Raw genomic sequence first — 22,414 nt, 5'->3', positions numbered from 1 at the left:
TTAGAGTCGAACAAGTACAATATTAGATGTGATTCGATCGCGAGACTTAGATCAAAGCAAATGAACTTCATTTCTAGTTAAAATATAGATTATTTTATAAATAATATTAATAAGCTTTTCTTTAATAGTTTTAAATATGATTAAAGGGAAGATTAATTTCCATTTATAGATACAAATATAGCATATAAAGAAATATTCTTTTTTAAAGAATATTTGTTATTTTAATTAATCTTTTACAATTTCGAATTCATTTTTGGACGGTGTTTAAAGAATAAAAAGTAATAACACATAATATTTAAATATTGCTCAATTCTAACAATAATTCATGCTGCTAAAATACATGAATAGAATTATTTTATACATGATTATTTGTAAATATACGATTTACAACTATCTATTCCTATGAAATATATATATTAAAATTCTACAGAATTGAAATATATATATGTACGTATACAGATCTCACAAGTATCGCGATCGAAATAAAATTATAAATATCTTCGCAATTTGATGAAAAAAATAGCATCCTTTTGGTATAGATTACTGTCATACAATTTCTTCTTTATTTCTGAATCAGTACGATCACTCAGCACTATCTTCTTTCAATTATCTAACTCTATCACCTCAATGATATTCATTGGCAACTTTACGAAGACTAGTTTTATTGAAATTACAAATACTTCCTAGCAGAGCAGCTCGTTCATTGGTCAACTTTGAAACATTACTTGCATCAACAGGTGGTGGCATCGGAGGTGGTGGTACAGTACTCTTAGCAGGAACTCCATCACTTTGCGGCACATCTATAGAACCTTTAGTTAAATAAATTGTAACTTTATATAAAGGTTACAACATCACTTGAATACATATCATTACACTACATTTCATTTTTATCAACTATATCATTAACATTCAAATATATGTACTACACCCAATACCAGTTATCAGAATCAAATACAACCTACGATGCATAAATTCAAAAAAGAAGTACATACATTTCATTCAAGATGTATTCAAGCGATAATTAAAAGAAAAAATGCATGAATGTGAGCAATTAGTGTTTGTATGATCGTATGACCTACGTGAGAGAAATAAGCGTAGTATGCGCCATCAACTTTTGTGCCCAGCTAACGTAAAAATGAGGAAGATCGATTAATGTTAATTGTTAATGAATGTTATTGAAAAAAATGATCTGTAACTTACGCAGCGATGGGGGTGTTAAAGTTCCAACGCTGGTCGCTGTAGAAGTACTTGTAGGACTATCCGAGCGCTCTGGACTCTTGCCGTTTACATGTTTCATCCCATTCGCACTTAATTGATTTGCAGAACGTTGTTCTTGGGCCAATTTCTGTTCTTTTTTCTAGAAAAACAAATACATGAATTTTTTTTACTTTAAAGCAATAGTTTAATGTGGTATTTAGATATATTAAAATATTTACTAGTTTTTGTTTTCGCTTTTTCATCTCTTCTTCCGAGCTCATCATTTCCTGAACTTTGACAAGCCTCTTTTGATGTCTCGCTACTTTCTGCTCGTCTTTTAATCTTTGTTCTGCTTTGTTCACTGCTTGCTGCAGAGCCTCCTTCAAATGACTACTTAATTTGAAGTGTGGTCGTTCCATGGAGCCAACAGCTAATACAGCATGTCTTGCTGACTCGAAGAATGGATGTTCTAATAAATGCGATACCGTTGGTAAATCTTGTTTTAGAGCTTCTGGTGCGAGTATCACTTCCAGCAGACTTTTTAAAGTTGCTTCACAATAAGGTAACTCAGAACACGTTGCTTCTAACAGTGGTCGTCCAAATGCCATTTCATATAATACATGTCCAAACGAATAAACATCTACTTGAGTCTATTAAAAGAAAAGATACATAAATATTTATTATATTAATATATTTATATGACATTTTTCGAAATGTAGGATATAATATACCGTAGCGTGAAGTTTACGCCTTTGCACAACATAAGGCCGATAAAATGCTGGTAAGCCTAACAGACCATTTTCTAGATCTAGCAATTTCGCACATCTCTGAGTCAAAAGAATATTTCCTGTATGTAAATGTCCGTATGGTAGGCCCTTTTCGTGAAGAAATCCTAAAGCTTCCAAAATCTAGAACAGAAAAAATAAAATATATTTAGGTATAAAACTTATTCTTCCATGATCTTGATATAAAGTATTCATTTTCTAACCTGGTAACCATACATAGCAATTTCAGGCACTGTTAACGATTTGGTTTGTTTTGGGTTTCCATATTTCTTTATAAACGGTTGTTTGGGTTTAGTTACACACAAAATGTCGCGTAATGTACCCGTTGGATAAAAATTTCTTATCATTAACGCTCCATTTTCCGTTACATGTTGATAAACGATTGGTTCTATATAATTATGCTTCAACGTCCCTAAACTTTTGAAAACTCCTTGCATATCTTTATCTTGCAGGTGTTTGTCTGGACCAAATTCTACCCATGCAAGCAGTAACTCTTGCTTGGGATTTTGACGATTTTTTACAGTATAATAATGCTTCCTTAACCGCCATCCCATATCAGGAATGGCCTTACAAACTTCGAAATTTGCATCACTGCGTAAAGCTAGTGACACCTGTTGCAGAGCTATTTCTGAATTTGGAAATTACTTATGAAATACACTATACACAATAAATTCATAATTTATAATACTATTGGACTTATTTTAATACTTAAATAAAATATTCCCTATATCTGTCCTTTATTTGTATATATGTACAACTTATTTTTAACTGTATTTATTATTATAATTAAATCATACCATGTAATGGCGCTGTGTAATTATCTGGATCTAAGAATTTTTTCATGGGGAGTGACGATGCCAATATAGGATTCATTAGTATATTGTTTAGGTAATTCTAAAAACAGATAAAAAAATAATAATAATAAAAAGATTTAATAATAATAATTCTTTTATAACAAGACTAACCTGTAGGGCTACTTGACGTTGAGCTATGAAGTCTGGTTCCATATTACCAATAATTTTCTTTGGAGGAAGTGCCAGGTCAATGCCTGATATTGATAAAGTTGCATTAAGTTGTACGAAATCATTGTAGCGTCTACTAACTCTCCAAGATTTCTCTGGAAGTGGACCTCTTTGTATTCTAATCACATATTCCTAAATAAACATAACACTATAATGTAAATGTACAACTAATTTTGCAAGCCATTGTATATATGCGACCAATAAACAATAATTGAAGATGACAACAAGTTTGTACATTTAAGATTATAAGTCTCTTAAAATAAGTACACAATCATGGGGTCTAATTAATATTATGATAATCAATAATTCAAAAATATTTAGAAGAATGTGAAAAACTTACATTTAATCCTAAGATCAAATAAGAAGACAACTTTATTTACTCAGGATTGATCAATAGTATTTTAATTTTTAAAATTGCTTTTTATATATATATGTCAAAAAAATAATTTATCATAATATTTCAGATATGCTTTTTATATGTAATGAACACTAATATCTATATACATTATCGTACACCATAAAATATATTATTCTCCTCAACACATTATAAATAAAAAATATTTGTTTTATCACATTAATTTAATTTATAGAAAAATAAATACATCAAAAGAAATATTTGATGTTCAAAGCAAAAGAACCATCGAGAATGCCTACGTAACAAACAATAATGACCGTCGTTAATTTAGCGACACAAGATTGGAGTGAACAGGCCGATGTGTATAAACTTCACCTTTTATCGAGTAAATGTCAAAATATACGCATTAAGCGTGCGCCGTACCGTGTGTCCGTCGATTGTTCTTGCATTTTCAATGACGCTCGTCAACTTCTCTGTATCATCTAGTAGCACTTTATTTGTATATCGCTTCTCAAATAAAGCCATTGATCATTAGTCCGACAGAATGCAGAGCCCGTGCGGGGCAAACTGCGTGTGTCTATCGTATAGTTTCCGCGAGTCGCCATACATGACGCGATTTTGATTCATTTCCACATTGGCGAACGTATTTTCACAGTTATTGTAAATGGGTCATTGCTACCGAGAAAGACACCAGTAATTAATATTCCATTGACGATCGATTGCAGATCAAATTTAACTAGCTCCCTTCTTTTTCAGTGTTTAACACCCATAATCTTTCACCATTTTATTATGTACGTTTTCACAGTGATACCACGCGATCAGATGACCACTATGATAGACTCAAAGTTTCTATATCCTCCGCTTATTCTAATTAAATTGCACGGAAAAGTTGTCAAGTTTATTTGAAAATAAACATATATTATATTATGTTTAATTGATTTCTAATGGCTATAAAATGTTACATTCCTTATAATAATGATAATTTATTGTATGTTACATATTGTATGATATTATACAATAAAAAGAGAATATCCGATTGGTTCATTCAGAGTGCAATTTGTTTGCATAATAAATAATGATCGAACAAAATTATTTTTCATAATAGCATTGCAAAAAAGATAATAAAGCCGCATAAAGAACAAATGATTACACTTTTTTAATAATATAAATTGCATGAATACGCAACTAGAGAAATGAAACTTAAATAGAAATTGGTTTCATCTACTAAATAATATAATAACTTTAGTTTGCATATTTTTATGTACTATAGTACTATATGCATTCTATAGATTTTTGCGTTCCTAACACGTTGACTGCTACGATAGTACTCGGTGATCCATTTTAGATATCAATATCAATATCAATTGCATTTCTAGAATGATTAAAATAAGAAAGAATAAAAATTTATTTGTATACCACTGTATGTATTGTAGTATTTACATACCAATTCCTTAAGTCCAAGTACATTTAATAGCACTTTCACATGATCATAAAAATGTAGTACTATGAAAGTGAAATTTAGGATCTGATAAAACTTCATTAAAAAATAATATGATATGATATGATATAATATATGATAATATTATATGAATAATATGATAAAAAAGATTATACGGACAAATATTTCTTTGAGTCACTGTATATAAAGTTCGCGTGGCAGTTAACGGTTAAAATTTTCTCAAAATGCATAAATAAACACAGTCTAGCGATCACTTAATGGGATAAACTCGAAGCGTATTTAAATCTTCGCGGGCCGGATATGTATGTACGAATGCGACGTAGTACCTCGCCGAGTCGTCACAACTTCCGGCCATAGTTTTGCATCCTTTTTTCCGAACGTCGTCTGCCGTTGTAATCATTACACCGTGGTGATAGTACAACGAAGTGGAGTAGTGTCAGAAGTGGCGAGTGTCGAGCCGTTTTTCTCCGAAGGTGCCGAGAAATTATGGCCGTTTCTTCATACGTCGTTCCGTAACAGGTAAACGAACGTTCTCGCGTAGCATAATTCAAACGCGGAACAAAAATCTCACGATCTTTGGAACAAGATCGTAGAAAAGTCTCCTTTTTCGAAACTTTGTTCCGCGACGCAGAGAATTGTGTTCGGTATATTGACGATGGCACGGATGAGTTTTCTTCTGTCGATCGGACACACGAGGCTCGATACGTTTCCCGTCGCCTCTGGTTGACGGTTCTATTCCTCCTGTTAACACGGGATAAACAGCCCCTGCGTTTTGCTTTATTTCGCCGCGTGATCCGAACGTTCGACGTCGGTGTTTCCTCTTTTTTTCCTTCATCGTTTTTGAATCGCCGCCAGCGTGTTAATTAAACAAACAAACTGTGGCCGAGGCGGGTGTTAATCGGACACGCCGCAAGAAAATCTGGAAAGGACGTGCGAGTCGATGAGAAGAAGGAGACGGAGGAGGAGAAAGAGGTAGGAACTTAGGATCATCGTGAGATATGGAGAATAACGACGAAGCGCGCGCCGTGGCCGAACATGCGTCGACGTCGAAGGAGAAACCCTTGGAGGCAACTACTGGCGATGATTACGGTTGCGAACACTATAAGCGAAAGGCTAAATTTGTGGTGAGTCTTTGGTCAATTGTTTTCCTTTCAGCTTCATTCCATGTATATTTTGTCATGTTTGCTAGAACAGTAACATGGTTAATAAAAATCTGTCTTTTAGCAAGTGTGAAATAGAAAGTTTCGAGTAAATGATCATTAATTACTTGATGAATCTAGCTTATGTAAACTCATATTTTACTGAATGTAATTAAAGTGAAATTTAAATGTAGATTCACCCTCTGAATTTTATAATATACAGTGACAGAGTATTCGTGTTTTCCAATGTCTCTTTCATCAAATTCTACATTTCATTTTAATAATATTAAATCTTTGTAGTAATATGAAAGTACTACTAAATATAACAAAGTTTAATATATTTGGACGTAATTAATTGACATGTAAATGCTATAATAAATACAATTATTGGCCGCAAATACTTTTTAATAGCTACTGTATATAGTTTAGGTAATTTTCCTAGAAACTTATAAAACAACGAAAGAATTTTCTTTTCTCTTACAATTAGTGTAATATTTCTTATCTTTCAAGAGTCTCCAATAAAGTATTGTTAAAGTGTATTACTTATTATTAAGACAGAGATTAAGATCTATGTATGTACTTTGAATTGCGACATTGTGTTTGTTAAATAGTAATTATGACACTCCCATTCTAGCAAATACTTCACTTCCAAAGCTAATTTTCCTGATATCTCAAAATTGGCGACAGTTTACTGTGCTACTCTTCTAGCAAAACCTTCTTCTATACATATGTATAAGTACATATGCGAGGCGCTCTGTTTTCAGTTTCGATCACGCAGATGTTCAGTGATCAGTTTGCGCGATTCAGCTGCGAGGCAACATGTTCTTCTCGGGTACCGTTTTTAATCCTTCCGGCGTGTCTCTACGGCTTCGTCTCGTGTCAAGCATTTTTCGAACTTGGTCACGGTATACGATGACTTTATCTACTTCACTCTCGATTTTATTCTTCCTCGCGAATATATTATCTATAAGTTCATACATATTTATTGAAATTTACAATTTGATTCTTGACAACTTTAAATAACAATGTAAGAAGCGCTAATAGAGCTTTCTTTTTATGTATATCATTAATTGATCTCTTCAAGTGATCGCAAATAACGTACATCACCCGTTGACAGTTAATTACATATATTAATTCGCGTAACAGCGCTCCTACGGTATATATTTTGAGTTATTCAAAGAAAGAGGCGGAATTGAGATTTTTCTCAAAACAAATTTGTTGCATTTTTTATATGGTGAATAGTATAAAGTCGGATCTTCACTGAAGCTACAACAAGCAGCTTTTTGTTACTGTCCTATATTTCTTGAAAAAGTCGCCAGTATGGATAAAATGTTTTTATAAGTTGCTATTTGCTAAAATATTTTGGAATATGCAGGGATAAGAGGCGACAAAAAGCTCCTCCTTGTTACTTCAGTGGAAATCAGGCTTAAGTTACTTACAGTGACGGACAAAAGAATGTTTATAAAATAAGAAATATAAGACACCGTAATTTTACAAAATGGATTCATACTTAATAAAAGCAACGGATAAATATAATATATCACAGAATAGGTGATTGTTATCAACGTGTCAAATGTTCAGTGCAAAAGTTTTTTTATCCGTCACTGTATCTATAATGACTTATTCGTTACTTGGTCGTTTATACATTATCGCATCGGATTGTAAATACATTGTCGCATCGTATGCTCGAAATCACTCGAACGATAAATTAAACTGTCTGATTGTTTTAAGAATCCTGCATGGTAAATAAACAGTTGACAATTTATCGATTTATAACCGGTTTTTTCAACGAATCTTCACTCGACTAATAAACCGAACTTACAATTCTAGAAGCGCTTCAAGCGCCACCTAACACGATAAATAAAATTCGAAAAGCATCCATAAAGCGGTCTATTTAAATTTCCCATCAAAATGCACACTGAAAAGAAAGAAGAAATGCAAAAAATTTGAAAATCAGAAAGATTCGATATACCTTTGTGACTACCCTTGAACTTGCTCGGGTAATCGATAGTATAAACTTGTTTCTAAAATAAACGACACGGGTAGCGGTCTTACAATTAACGACTGACACCGAAATCGCTCGTACACGAGCTTTTTCTATTCGCCGTGTGTAAACATGAACGTGCGTCCCATATGTGCGTGTGTGTACGCAGCAAACAAATCGATGAAGTTCAGCCATGTGTTGTGTAACGAGACGCCCTCTTTCAAAGTGCTGCTTACCAATTGCCGCGATAAGCCAAATGTCGTGTGCTGCTGCTACGAACGACCAGTGCTTTTGCGTCGTCTCGAAGAAAAAGAAACTGTAATTATAAATTTTTTTCTTTTTCGAAATTTCTACAATTTGAATTTTTATTTCATCTTTTTATCCTCTTGCGAAATACGCACTGAGCTCTCGATTTCGTTTTCTGATTACGTTCACCTTATTTACCTGAACGCATAAAGATAAGGCACTGAAATTTTTGTTGCTCAAATATTGTCCAAGAGAGTAGCACCGTGAATAATCCAGATAGGCCTTCTACCGAGAAAACGCTGTGTACATTGCACTTGAAGAAGTGTACGGTATTTTAGTCAGCAGTTCCTTTTTAAATATTTTTTTTGTAATTAATAATAAAGGCAATAGTAAAAATTCAATTAAATTTGAAGACTAGTTTATTTATTAAAATATTATACCGAGGATAGGATCTTCATTATTTATATTTTATGGTCCTATTGTAAGATATTTTCGAACTAGTAGCAGTGGACAAAATTGTACTAACAAACTATTTATCGATAAAAATGAATAATTTTTGCAGAGACATATTGAAATATCTATAACTCGTGTTTCAATAGCACATGGAGGATTTGAACGACTACCATGTGCGCCATCTAATAGAAACTGAATAATCACAATCGAAGTCGATTATATACTACATACCACACTTGCGGCGATCGTTATAATGATAAACTTAATCCTACTATAATCATCAAATCTTCATGTCCCAATCTCATTCTTATTTCAACAGATAAAAAGAACTTAATATTTTAATTTTTATTACTTACCTTTTCTTTAAACAGAAGAAAGTTTTTAATAATAAATAAACAAGGCAGTCTTCATGTCCCAATCTCATTCTTATTTCAACAGATAAAAAGAACTTAATATTTTAATTTTTATTACTTACCTTTTCTTTAAACAGAAGAAAGTTTTTAATAATAAATAAACAAGACAGTCTTCATGTCCCAATCTCATTCTTATTTCAACAGATAAAAAGAACTTAATATTTTAATTTTTATTACTTACCTTTTCTTTAAACAGAAGAAAGTTTTTAATAATAAATAAACAAGACCGAAATTAATTCAAAGAATATACCAAGACTAAAAGTTAGGTTAATTCGAGGCTTAACGAACCATTGTTACATGGAAAAGTTTGAGAAATGAATCATTTCGGTCTTTCTGGAAATAAAAGGATTGTCGACAATTTCAAATGTTCTTCTAACTGATTCATATAATTGATTCTTTCGATGTCGGTGAACGTAGACACCACGTGCAGAATGAGTTCTATGCTGGTACATATTACATATGTTACCATATCCTCCGCACGCTGATCTGTTTCACCGTATGCTGTACGCTGTCGAACGGATTTGCCGAACGCTTATAAGCGCCTGGCTGCATCGAAAGGGTTAGGGATCAAGGACGGATTCATATGGGGCTAATTGGATTATTATCTAAGGCCTTCGTTTTCTGAAGTGCTCAAGGATTGTCGAAGCCACATTTTTATAGTGTTTTAACGAAAAATTTGAATTTAATCTTGCTGTTCTTCTCACCTCACGTTTCTATCTCTTTAGATATCTTTTTTTTTTTTAGAGTACTTTATACATACAAAGCATGGAACATATAAAAGGCAGTAACAATATATCAAATGCTAAAACAAAATATTTAGCAATTATCTATATTTCAATAATATACAACAGGATGATTCTACGTGAAAAAACAAGTCGAAAATATTGAATAAAATTTGTTCATATAGCGCTTCGTTTTCGAGAAAATCAAATTTGAAAATTTGTCAAGTACATTTGAACTTGGCTAATTACCGATTAGGTATGAGCAAACAATCAGCAGGAAAGTAATCTGCGTGCGAAAATAAGTCAAAAATGTAAAAAAAATTTTCGTTTGAGGCCTCATTTTCAAGAAAAAGGAATTTGAACATGTTTGAAAACAGCATTTTATAGAAAAATTTTATTCTACATTTTCGACTTATTTCTTTCGCGCAGAATTACCCTATTGACAATTGTATCACAATTGCTAAGACACCCTATGTATTGAAACATAACATCCACTTGGAAGAAAGAGAGTAAAAATATACATGATCAAAATATATTCTTATGTCTCAAAAAGTACGTTATATTTAAAGCTGATAGTTTACTATATTTTCTATCTTTTTTTTCTTTCTAGACACCATGTTGTAACAAAGTATACATATGTCGATTTTGTCACGACAAGGAGGAGACCCACGTGGTAAATAGAAAAGAAGTCACAGAACTTATATGTGTTCTATGTGACACTCGTCAGCCTGTACAAGCCACTTGCAAAAATTGTCACTGTCGCTTTGGCAAATATACATGCCTCGAGTGCAATTTGTTCGATGACGAAGACAAGAATCAGTATCACTGTGACGGTTGCGGGATATGCAGGGTCGGCGGTCGGGATCGATTTTTCCACTGTGCCAAGTGCAACATGTGTTTACCGGTTCAGTTACAGAACGGGCACACGGTATGTAATGCACCATTAAATTTTGGTTAAATGTTAACGAAAATGTTCTGTTACTTATGTAGTGTATAGTTGCTTGCCTAAGCTAAAAAAAATTGCTCATGCATTTAGTATATGTAATACATTGAATACGCTTGATTAACATTTGGAATGATAAATTGAAAGAAGTTTCAGCTTTGAGTATGAAGATATAAATAACGCTAAAGAAGAGGAAGCAAATTTAATAGCCAATCTATATATAAACTTTTATATTTACTCTGTCAGAGTGTGCTTAAGTAAGCTTACTCTAATAGAATTATATTCTTAAGAATTTTTTTATTTAACTTTCATTATTGAATTGCAATTTTAATTGAGTGTAGCTTGTTTATATAACATAGTTATATTATTAGATATAGTTGATTCTGTAAGATAATTGCTTGTTTATTATTTTCAGTGTGTAGAAAATGTTTCTCATGCAAATTGTCCAGTCTGCTTGGAGGATATTCACACAAGTCGTATACCTTGTCACATTCCAAATTGTGGTCATTTGCTTCATCGTACGTGTTTTGAGGAGTTGTTACACTCAGGACATTATGCTTGTCCAACTTGCCAAGTGTCTCTTCTAGATATGACTGATCTATGGAAATTTTTGGATATGGAAGTATCGTCAACACCAATGCCAGAAGAGTACAAGGATTACAAGGTTGATATTCTGTGCAAAGACTGTCACGAGGTAAAAATAGAATCTTATCTTACACATTTGAACTATACTGTGCTTTACTTAATCAAGAAACAATGATAAATTGGATGGGATCAATGAACAAATTGTTTAATCTTCCAGGAATCAACAGTAAAATTCCATATTGTAGGTTTGAAATGTTTGAATTGTGGAAGTTATAACACTTGCAGAGTCAAAGGATCTCCGTCTCCAGGTAAATATTATTTAATAAATTTTATTTTTGTTCTTTCTCTAATAATTTCTATTTTTGCAAATAAATCTCTATGTGTTTTAAACTTTTTAGCAGATCCAGATACATTGGACTAAATAATGTCAATGACATTGGCGATGAAGAGAATTTACAACGCTAGAACTTTTAGTATTAAAACGAGAAAAAGATGCGGAACGTTCCCGAGAAAGTGTCGCTTTTAAGCGTTTCTAACAGAAAGACATTAGGAAATGGCCTCTTTGGCATTATACCTCTACTTGTTTTTAGTGAATTTATACATCTTTGTTGATTGTTTTCAGACTTTTTATAGACGTTATTTTATTAGGAGGCTGAATGTATGATATGTATAATGATCAATGCTTATATCTATAATCATGGAAGACCGAAAATTATGGAATAATCGCAGTTTGAATCGTAAATTGAAATCGTTTAAAAAGAATAGTAAATTCTTTTTCCGCAAAGATACAATTTTTTCGTAACTATAGCGATCCTAAATGAAACAGTATGACACATTCTCGGCAGTTTTTATTTTGTTACTAATTGGTGGCGCGGTATGCACAGTGTCACCCATTTCCTAAAATTCTTCTCGCGCTGTTTTCAAATAGATCTTTATAAACATTTCATGATGTGTGACTTTCTTTCGATGCAATCTTTTCGTAAATGCTAAAATCAATCAACATATACCGGTAGTACTAGTCAAAGAAAGAAAAATCCCCCTCTCTTTTAGCTATTGTTATAATCGACAGCTAAGAGTTCCTCTATATTATCTATTACACATAGTTCCCTGATGTTATATTACGCAGCTATATGTAGAGATAGAAATTGATGAGATTATTATTATTAATAAGACACATTTTATTCCTTAATGAATTATCGTACGCGCAATTTTCGAAAAGATCGCCATCTAGTCAAAAATTACTTGAGTCACTTCTTGATACGATCGTCCTACACGTAAAATAAAAAAGAATGCGCGGGGGAATCTCAGATAGTTGGGTGACGTAAGCTAATACCTGACACGATAATTCTTTGAAACTTTACGAAATAATCGTATCATAAGCCTTTCGAAACTGTGAAATTCGATCTGTGTAATTTCAGGCTTCGACATTCATCTATCGAATTTTATCGGGCATTACCATCATGTTATTGTGAACTAAAAACAACTCGTGGATATATACTTCGTAATGTTGTACGTATGCTTAGGCATCTTTTAGTGCACGCGTTTGCAACTGCGCATTTTTTTGGTAACGGAAATATTTTGATTTTAATTTAATTCGATACACTAAATTACAGATTCGTCGACTTTATAAATAATTAACATTTAACATAATTCATACGTAATAGTGGAAGTAAATATTATATATTTATCGTAGTAAAGAAGATGAACGCTTTTGATTCATTTTCTTCCACGAAAACATGCATAAAATTGACTATAAATTTTAAACAGGACTAACACGTCTAACTGGTTCTGTGCAATTAGTTGATGATTCACATTACTTGTTAGAACAATATTTACGTACAAAGGCAATCGATGGTATTAATTTTTATTCATTCCAACTGCTATTGAGAAAAATATATCCAATAAATAAACTGAAGACAGTATTTTCTTTTGAAATTAAATAATTAGTTAAATATTTAACCCTTTGCGGACGGGTCCGCTTGACAAGCAAGCATCGCGGTAGACGAGAGGTATTGGCACGCGCAGTTGAGAAAATATACACGTTGAACGTTTGCGTTATTCATTGTCGAGGCTTGTATTATTGTCATCAATATTTAGTTCATCATCGTTGTCACTATTACTAGAAATATTGAAACGTCTGAGCCGATTCCTTGTTGAACGGAGTTCGTTTCCACTGCCTGAAACACTATCGTCGTTTTCTATCTTGTCAGGTTCAAAATAATGCTCGTCATCACTACTATCACTATCGAACATGTTCTTTCTGGATATTTTAGGCATCGTGTATAAGGTATTAAAAAAAATGTATAAGACACAAAAAGCTTGCTGATTCATCTGGAAATGAAAGACTGAAATTCGTTTTGACTCGACCATCATTCTACATCGCGAGTTTACGTTATACGGAAGATAAAATTTCTAAAGATCTATAATTTTCTTTCATCAAAAACATAATACTGTTTAGTTTACTACACCCATATGTAAATATGCATTAGATTATCGTTCAGAAAGGTAGATGTACGCCAGCCACTTCAAAATAAGTGTCCGGAACTGTGAATAGATTTGGGCGGCTATTTGCCAACACTCGTTCGCAAAGGGTTAATAAGAAAGTAAACATACTTTATTCATTTTTAGTGTTAAAAAGATCATAAAATCAGATCATAAAGAATGTACAATTGATAATGAAGGTCGTACTATAAAGAAAGGAGGTAATTTCGTATTTAATATTGTACTGTAGTTTACTAATTTGTCTTCGAGGTTCTATAAGGAACCGTAAATTCTGTATGGCGTTGGAACGTGTAGAGAAAACGCGTGTATCGAAGGAGCCTTAGAGTTACGTTCGACGCTCACTGCATCACTAATGAACATTATGGTCATATCGTCTCTAGTTTGAATGTACTGTTGGATAATCTTGTACCGTTTGCGTTTAGATACTCTGTAATTCTACTCCCAATATGAGGTAAAGCGCGTGTCTTTGTGCGGCAAAGTCTGAGAAGACACCTTTAGGGTAACATACCATGTTTGAAGCTCAAATGAAAAGAAAATTGAGTTGGTTAGGCACACTCGATATAACTCACTATAATTGTGAGACTTTTGTCGAACTTTTTTTGATTGTTTGTCGATGTGTACGGGCTGATCATTGTCTAAGCACTTATGTCTTCTTTTGTCCATTCCATGGCATTCCAAGTTTTCATAAGAGTAGCACACCAATGTACGCCGAAAATTGAATTATTGTTACTATTGTATCGTATTGAATACATTATCGTATTAACAACGTAGCATGATAAAACGAAATCGTGACATACCTCTCTCAATTTGTAAGGCTTTCAGACAACATGTGTCGTGCTGGTTAAAAACAGGAAAATAGTACCAACCGTTTATTTTTTGGTGTGATTATCATCACGTCTTTATTATTCAGTTGTAAATTAAATATCAGTTACAAAGGCTCTTTGTACATAATGGCCGCAATAATGCTTTTGTTTTATATTATATAATATATACTATTGTATCAAATAAACCGACTATTATTTTATTCTTTTATCTTTTTGTACGAACGTGATAAGAAGTCGCTACGTTAAGTGTCAGAAATTCTTCGACGTTTGCAAGTACAAAATAAATTGTATGTAATATCATGATCTATGTGAGAGTTTCTTTACGTGAACATTGCTATCTCTGATGCCCCTTAAAAAAATTGCATATATATATCAACATATGTATGTAATTTGTACATATCCCACCAGGAACAAGCAATGTTTACAAAAGTAAGAAACTGTTACAAAGATTATATTATTGTTATTTTTTTACTATATTATTTCTTTTCACGTTTATTAATTATAAGCCACTACAGTAGCAACATTTTATCATCTACAAAAAAAGGCAGAAGTGTCTTTTGCTTTGCTTTTGTTTCCGCTGTTTATTCTTGAGTTTAAGAACAAACTATAAACAAAAGTATTGGTAAAGCGTGACATTTCCTCTCCTTTCAAGATGCAATTTCAGATGAAACATGGTCTTCTTTGTTAAAACAGAATTCGACTGCTTGTATACATACGCTATGTATCGGAATACTTCAATATTACATCCGCGGTTACATTACAAAAGATGATTACAAAACGTGATTCCAATACGCAAAGCATTCGTATTTAGCCTGTAAAAAAATTGTCTAATAGATTTATTTTTTCTTCGCCATGTTTTTTTATTTTTCTCATCTCGTTCGACAGTTTTGATAGAAAAAGGCCATATTCCTTAAACGGAAGCGCCGTGTATTTTTAATTACGACTAGTTAAATGTCGCATTTTTTGTACCACGAAGTGCGACCGAGCCCCTGCTACCGGCTGCAGAAAGGCTGTTAAAAGTTTAGAGAACGAGGACGTAATGGCAGGTATCCATGGCTGCTGAGGAATCGTCGGGCGGCTCGTGTCATTTCCAGCTGATCACGCGTGCGTCCACATGCCACTGTTGTCCATTGTGCCTCCAATTGTAGCTGTGATCAAAGAAATCAAATTATGTATCTTTCGGTATTAATCACATAAATTTATCATTAAATTGCGGATTTTTATAAAATTCATATTTTTGTGGACATAATTAAAATAAGAGAATCTGCGATCTATTTATCATATACTAAGAGCATACGGAAAGAACGGGAGAAATCACATTTCCTATTTTTTACAGAGGAGTGGACTTAAGATTCACATAATTCTCCCGTTTAATCATGATATTTTGAGGGCAGGAGGGCTGTTCAGTCATGGATTTAACCGGTTATTTTCGCTCTTGCATTGTTTTGAATTGAAAGCGATCGTTAATACTGTTGCTTTACCATTACGTTCTCAGCGTGTTGTATTTCTATTGGGTGGGGGGGGGGGGGGGGAGATGAAGGCCCAGTACTGTATGCATGGGGATGGACAGCAAGGCAATGCTATGGACACCTTTGTGAAATATTCCAAAACACGTACTCTGATAGCGAAACGTTAAATTGGTCGTCATGTGATCATCTGATACTTATGATAGGATCTTTGCTATTGGGCTGTGGAAAATACAATGTGAAGAAGCTACAAGCACATGCCATTAAATATATGTTAAATTGCTCCTGCGTACTACCTGCATACTGGCTATCAGGTAATCGAAGCATGAATTTTATTTTTTAAAAATAGCAATTGTTCTTGACCGTGGTATAAATTTGGCCTAACATTACCCTTTACGGTTCGAGTTACAATACTCAACAGACAAAGTAATATTAAAATCAGAAAATTAACAAAAATGCACTTCATACCTTTCTCTTGAGATCTTCATATACGAGATAGTAGATATATTAGCGACATCTAAGATATTTATATCTAAATTAATGCTGAAATTACTACATACGTAAATATGCTTCTTATATTTAAAAAAATTGCAGAATAAACGTTACTAACTTTTAAATATTTAAGATTATCTATTAATCAACCAATTTTGGTAGTTAATATCGACTGACAGAAGCTATGTAATACTACAAGGGTCTAGACTGTAAGGAAATCCGATCTCTCGCGACAGATGTCTTTCAGTATCCAAAAATTAAATACCACAGTGATGCGAGCAGAAATCTGACACGAAAATATCAAATCTCTAACACGATTAACCCTATCGAGGGTTGAACAGATTTTAGAAAGAAAAAGAAACCACTCACCTTGGCACGTTTGACTGGCCTAAGCGGTAGAGGGCTGAGAATACAACAAGGACTGTCGAACGCGTCGAACGTGATTGCTCTCTTGGCGTTAGGCTTCCGTTGTATGGACACAAAGTCGTGGGAAGTCTAGAAAGGATAGACACACTAGCTACAGCCGGCGATTAAAAGAACGCATTTATAGAAAATGTCTAACTATTCGAAAATTATTCCTATTCTTTTCTTTTTTGAGAAAAAATATTCGACTGACAAGATCTAAAAATTTTCAACGTCAATATAGACTTCAAAAGTCTTTAAGACAGTCAAAAGTCTTACGAAGAAAGAGAAACGGGGAGGGAATAAAAATATAAAGAAAAAGAGGGAGAAAGGACATACTTAGATAGAAACAGAGAGGTTATGAGGAGCTTTTTCGAAGAATTAGAGGACTATATGTCAGTTCGATCATTTTATATGTTCATGTTTTTTTCATTGGGGCATATTTCACACTCATGCTAAGATTTCTACCACGTTTCATCGTAGAATGACTAGGCCTTTTAGGTATTTTGCTTTCCCTTTTTTTTCCTCATTTTCTTCGCACGGTTGCGAATTGGTATCGAAGAGAGCGGCATCTCGCGACCGACGGAGTCACCGCTTGAAAAAATTGTTCTTTGGACTTTGTCGACTTTCAGGACACAAAGGATGAGGGATGCAGGATGAAGAAATACTTTGGTACGCTAGGCCAGGCCTGTACAAGGGCGTTTTTACGTTTGAGTTAGTTATGAACATGCGGCAACTCAACGTTATTACCAAAGGAATAAAAAAAAATATATATATATAATATGTATATATATTAATATGATAATAAATAAACGTTATCTTTTATTTCTAATATATATATATGTATCTATATATATATATTATATATAATTATACGAGACATGATCCGGGAAACGATCGAAGGACGAATGAGTCGCGAGGATATACAATTTGGAATGTGTACAAAAATGGTTAACGCGCTCCATGCCGCGTGGATCACCGGTGATCCATCCTCCCGTTTAATATTGAAGTTTATTAATGACTAGGGAGACGAAACTAAAACTGGAAACACTTCGGTATAATCGATAGTCTCTTGTAATTAAATATTAAATAATCGTAGTATTTAGATACTAATACTATATTATAAATTTACATACACACATGTTTAACCTGTTGTGCACAGGATTTGTTCTTATAATAACTTAGCCACTTTTGAAGGTAGGACTTACTAATAGCATTTTAAAAAAGCTTTTATATAATTGACTATTCCTTATCTTTTTATATAACAATAAATAATAAATTAAGTTTTACTGGGTTAAGTGTTTCCAGTTTACTTCGCTCCCAAAATACTAAATATACACAAATAATTTACACGAATAAACGTCAACAAAATGAAATAAAAAGAAATTAATGACACGAGTCTAAGGTATAATTTAATTCTTCGTAAAATTAATCGTAGAAGGAAAAAACTGAAGCAAACAAAAACAAAACAAGATCGACCATACATATCTACGTACATCGAAACCAAAGAGTCTGGATATTTGCAATGTATGTAGAATATAATATGATGAACATCGGCCAAAAAATAAACATTGTAATACACGCAAAAATATAAATTAAGTACTTCATAATACGGCTCCTTTGAGCCCATTGTTTCCTTAGTTCATGATCATAAGTTTCGCTTCAAGCACATAACATTGTTTCATATGCATAAATAATAATTTAACAAGGTAAGCATACGCGTTGTCAAAAAGAAAAAAATAAATTAATCATATAAATAAATCAAACCGATATTTTACGTCGTTATTAATTGTTAGTCGTGTTACTTTATTATTATAATACTTACGACTTAAGAAAAAAAAAGATCGCTAATAATCTTTGGATTGGACGATACTAGGGCGACAAAAGGGAATCAATAATCATTACAATTACGAAGGACAAATACAAGGTTAATTCCTTGAGCGCCTTGGTTTTATAACATTTAGTCATAAATTAAAAGGAAAGAAAAATCGAAGAGAGAGATAGAGAAGGGGCGAGACATATTTAACGTTAATCGACAGGCAGGCATGATTGAGTAAAATATACTAAACAAAGGAGAGAGAAAGACAGTGTTAAAATAAGAGAGTTAAGAAAAGGCCGGCTAGCGTGTCTAGAGGCGATTGGTACGGGAATAATACCAGGATAGGGCGGGTTGAGTTTGCATCTGTGATTGAGTATGGACATGGTTCTCTACCTTTATGGGGCTAGTTCCTGCTGTTAAGAAACTATCCTCCAATGCCATGGATGCTGGTGAAAATAATACCGATGTGTCCAAACTTTTACTCTGTAATGTAAAGAAAATAAATTAGTGAACTAAATAACAATTTTATATACTAATGTTTAGACTGCGGATTTTTATGCATTAATGGCAAATTTAAAAGTGCAAAAATACATAAGATGTATATAATCTGTAGAAGTACATAAAATATTCGAAATAGGATATTCGTTTTAATATGTAACAGATAAAACAATTCTTTACTTAAATCCCGTTTTTTAAAGTATATTTATAAAAATATGAATTTTGCATAAATATTCGCTAATGTTACACTCTAAATATCGACATACAACTTACCGGCGTTTCTACAACGAAACTTATTTCGGAATTATCCTGGGAAGCGTTCGCCCAGGCTTGACAGAGAGCTTTACGCGCTCTCTTTCCACCAGGAGCGCTATTTTCTTTACCCCGCCGTCTAATCGTGCTGTAACCAGAGTCTTGAAGGATGGTGCTAGTCCCTGCTAGACATTCACGGTCGGTTTCTTGTTTGATGATCTCCGTTAGAGCATCCAGACGACTTGGGGTGGCAGGTAACTGAGTAGTCGCGCCGCTGCGCCGTTCTAATTCTGCTAACGCGTTTTTGAACGGTGTTGGCGTTCTCGGTGTGTTCCCATCTATGACAAAAATATAATAATAGTAACAATATACAGTCTATCAAGTTCCAGATAAAATTAGAAAGCTAGGAACGAAGGATTCTATCAAAAACCTTACCATTCTGACTTCGTCGCAGACCAGTGGGTTGTGGTGTGGTGAGTGGACCAGGGCTGCTACCTTTAGGAGTACTTGCCCGTGGCCAGGGGGAGGTTTCAGGACTCAGGCTGTTCAAGAACTGTGACGGACTGAATGGCAATTGTTTGATGGGCGTGGATGGAGTGGTAACGCCAGATTGTTGCTGTTGTTGGTTTATTAACAAGTAATCAGACTGGTTCATATTCTCAGGTATTTCCGTCCTCTGCTGAAGGACCTGAGTATTTCTACGTCGACGGAGAATAGGGGGTGGACTGCTCCTTTCTTTCTCCGCTATGGCTTCTGGCATTTCCTCCAGGTCTGGCATGGGCATTAGTCTAATTTCTGAATTCTTTGAACTTGTCGCTTCACCTTGTATTTGCATATCAAAATACCTATATAAATAGACGTGTTAGTAAATGGGTAACTTCATTAAATACTTGAAAATTCTTATTTTTTAAACTTGTTTAATAACATACTTTGTAAAAGGTGAAATTTGTTCAGTCTTGACTCGAGAAGAACTTCCTCTTTTTGAAGGAGTATCTACTCGAGATTCGTTATTGTGCGGCCGTTCATTCAGATTCAGAAGACCTTGGAAAGTTTGGTTATTTTGTTGATTATCCCAAGCCCTACTCCAGTCCAGCTGGTCGATACCCAGAGTCTGCTGCTGCATAGTGGACACAGTTGTGCAGTTTTCATTGTTCGCCGAATCTACCTTCAGACGACCTGAGATTTCCTCCTCTGCTTCTTTAGAGAGCACCGACGATTCTGTAGCTTTTCTCCTACCTCTTCCTGTAAGAGGAATTCACTTTTATCAAATGTTCCATTTTTTGATGATCTAACTTTTTACAAAAATATATCAATTTCAGTTAGCTAAATTAATATTCTTCTTTATCACTATTAGCTTATATTTCAATTAAAATTTAAAAATTGAAGATAAAGATTGAAAATAGGAATTAATACAGATTATTTTTCAAACTATATTCACGTGGATTTTATTTATTACATTCGTAGAAAATGTAAAGATGCAAAAACGCATATAATGCACATAATATGTAAAATCACATAAATTATCCAAATATCCAAAATATAGCCCTATTTTAGTTATAAAATATGAAAATAAAATAAAAGTTTCATAAAACTATAAATTTGCATAAATATTGGCATTCTAATAATAACATAATCAATGGATTGATAAGAACCTCTTGTGCTGGTGGGTCTACCACCATCTTCAGTTTCATATTTTCTCCTCATAGTGCTATTCCAATGATTTTTTATAGCATTATCCGTCCTGCCCGGCAGTAGTTTTGCTATTTTCGCCCATTGGTTTCCCACCCTGCGGTGAGCTTCCACAATAATCCTGTCCTCCGCCTCTGTCCACGCAGTTTTCTTGATGCCCGGATTCAAATGGTTGTGCCATCTTTCCCGACACTGCTTACCGATACGGCCCTTTAGATGTCGGGCAATTAATGTCCACTTCTTCGGTCCGTATCGTTCCACTAATTCTACTACTTTTTCGTCCTCCTGCGAATGTCACCGATCATCAGTACACGGAATGATTCGAGTACTTATGGTTGATGGATGAAACTACTGATAGGACATTAAAATTGATTCTCATGTATTTTATATACTGACTTTTCCATTTTCAATATATGACTACTTTAATATTTGTTTTTATAATTGGTATTGCCGTTTGAAAACTAGATGTCGCGACTGATATAGGATTCAGAATCTTGACTGTAAGCTTGGTGAAGTTTTGATGTAAACTGACAATAATCATTTTTAGTACAAAGATAAATTAGGAGAGAATTTTTGGGAGAAATTAGTTAAAAAACAGAGTGCAAAAATTTTAGTATTAAACCAGAACTTTACTTGTCGACTGAAAAATCTCGATTAAAGAATGTCGACTTTTCACCAGATGCGACATCCTGCTCCCTGAAAAGCAACCAAAGCGCCGTGAAAGTTCTGATCGGACGAGTTCTCACCGGAAGGCAGGTCCAACACGCGAGTAATTTCTCGAAGGCGAGGAGAAGAGTCGAAGGAAGGTAAGAGAACAAGGCGGTAGGTCCAGAGAAGGCGGCGGAAAGGAAAGGAGAAGAGGACACACGCGGAGATGATCCTCGAGTGCACCGAGGGAAAGAAGCAACGAAAACAGTGAAGAAAGGACAGAGGGGAAAGAGGATGCAACGAGGACGCTCCTACACCATGAAGAATCAGGTGCACACCAATATAGGGCCTCTTCATGACGAAGTGTACGCGACTTTCAGAGGCTTTACTTGCCCTTGGCTGTTGCCAAGTGCATTGGCACGACGACGACGCAGCATCTCCGCGGACCTCTCGTGGCTCTTTTTCTTGTTGCATACCCCACCGTGGCGACCGTCGGCGGACAGAGGGAGAGAAAGAGAG

At 34.0% G+C, this 22,414-nt stretch overlaps 3 protein-coding genes across 13 annotated transcripts in view; 1 reads left to right on the top strand and 2 right to left on the bottom strand.

Annotated features, from left to right (window-relative positions):
- Positions 1 to 282: 282 nt before the first annotated feature.
- On the bottom strand, positions 283 to 4,184 carry LOC117209083 (PX domain-containing protein kinase-like protein). 7 transcript variants are annotated; one of them, XM_033450681.1, is made up of 9 exons: positions 3,783 to 4,184; positions 2,948 to 3,136; positions 2,780 to 2,876; positions 2,186 to 2,610; positions 1,929 to 2,105; positions 1,437 to 1,847; positions 1,201 to 1,357; positions 1,080 to 1,124; positions 659 to 800 (listed from the first exon to the last, which is right to left on the bottom strand). In XM_033450681.1, exons 1-8 carry the CDS (start codon positions 3,882 to 3,884, stop codon positions 1,108 to 1,110), a joined length of 1,575 nt encoding a protein of 524 aa, XP_033306572.1. In that variant the 5' UTR covers positions 3,885 to 4,184; the 3' UTR covers positions 659 to 800; positions 1,080 to 1,107. The 7 variants fall into 7 exon arrangements, with proteins under 7 accessions (XP_033306567.1, XP_033306569.1, XP_033306568.1 ...); XM_033450680.1 differs by having other exon boundaries at positions 674 to 809; XM_033450676.1 differs by lacking the exon at positions 1,080 to 1,124 and having other exon boundaries at positions 283 to 809.
- A 979-nt stretch (positions 4,185 to 5,163) lies between these two features.
- Positions 5,164 to 11,999, top strand: LOC117209084 (RING finger and CHY zinc finger domain-containing protein 1). Of its 2 annotated transcripts, none has more exons than XM_033450685.1 (5): positions 5,164 to 5,942; positions 10,386 to 10,703; positions 11,134 to 11,412; positions 11,521 to 11,611; positions 11,702 to 11,999. In XM_033450685.1, exons 1-5 carry the CDS (start codon positions 5,817 to 5,819, stop codon positions 11,722 to 11,724), a joined length of 837 nt encoding a protein of 278 aa, XP_033306576.1. In that variant the 5' UTR covers positions 5,164 to 5,816; the 3' UTR covers positions 11,725 to 11,999. The 2 variants fall into 2 exon arrangements, with proteins under 2 accessions (XP_033306576.1, XP_033306575.1); XM_033450684.1 differs by lacking the exon at positions 5,164 to 5,942 and adding an exon at positions 8,059 to 8,259.
- A 2,674-nt stretch (positions 12,000 to 14,673) lies between these two features.
- LOC117209081 (transcriptional activator Myb) overlaps positions 14,674 to 22,414 on the bottom strand; it is a 41,226-nt gene continuing 33,485 nt past the window's right edge. For 2 of the 4 annotated variants that reach the window (XM_033450673.1, XM_033450672.1), the window contains exons 4-10: positions 21,211 to 21,532; positions 20,488 to 20,800; positions 19,994 to 20,403; positions 19,580 to 19,896; positions 19,202 to 19,291; positions 16,957 to 17,082; positions 14,674 to 15,777 (exon numbers count right to left, since the gene is read on the bottom strand). In XM_033450673.1, the coding sequence (XP_033306564.1) occupies positions 15,643 to 15,777; positions 16,957 to 17,082; positions 19,202 to 19,291; positions 19,580 to 19,896; positions 19,994 to 20,403; positions 20,488 to 20,800; positions 21,211 to 21,532 (1,713 nt within the window). In that variant the 3' untranslated portion in view covers positions 14,674 to 15,642. Of the gene's footprint in view, positions 15,778 to 16,956; positions 17,083 to 19,201; positions 19,292 to 19,579; positions 19,897 to 19,993; positions 20,404 to 20,487; positions 20,801 to 21,210; positions 21,533 to 22,288; positions 22,406 to 22,414 lie in introns of those variants that run through there. The other 2 variants (XM_033450675.1, XM_033450674.1) reach the window with 2 other exon arrangements.

The sequence above is a fragment of the Bombus bifarius genome, unplaced genomic scaffold (assembly GCF_011952205.1).
Source record: "Bombus bifarius isolate JDL3187 unplaced genomic scaffold, Bbif_JDL3187 scf7180000008165, whole genome shotgun sequence".
NCBI lineage: Eukaryota > Metazoa > Arthropoda > Insecta > Hymenoptera > Apidae > Bombus > Bombus bifarius.
The sequence above is the reverse complement of the archived record's forward strand: the minus strand, read 5'-3'. Positions and strand labels throughout refer to the sequence as shown.

Excerpts from the sequence above, each read along its gene's own strand:
- LOC117209084 (XM_033450684.1), top strand. The coding sequence starts at position 8,074 with ATGAACGTGCGTCCCATATGTGCGTGTGTGTACGCAGCAAACAAATCG. Across the intron at positions 8,260-10,385 it reads GTCTCGAAGAAAAAGAAACT|ACACCATGTTGTAACAAAGT; the intron begins GTAATTATAAAT and ends TTTTCTTTCTAG. Across the intron at positions 11,612-11,701 it reads CAAAGGATCTCCGTCTCCAG|CAGATCCAGATACATTGGAC; the intron begins GTAAATATTATT and ends TAAACTTTTTAG.
- LOC117209083 (XM_033450676.1), bottom strand. The coding sequence starts at position 3,884 with ATGGCTTTATTTGAGAAGCGATATACAAATAAAGTGCTACTAGATGAT. Across the intron at positions 2,877-2,947 it reads AACGTCAAGTAGCCCTACAG|AATTACCTAAACAATATACT; the intron begins GTTAGTCTTGTT and ends ATCTGTTTTTAG. Across the intron at positions 1,848-1,928 it reads GGCGTAAACTTCACGCTACG|ACTCAAGTAGATGTTTATTC; the intron begins GTATATTATATC and ends TTCTTTTAATAG.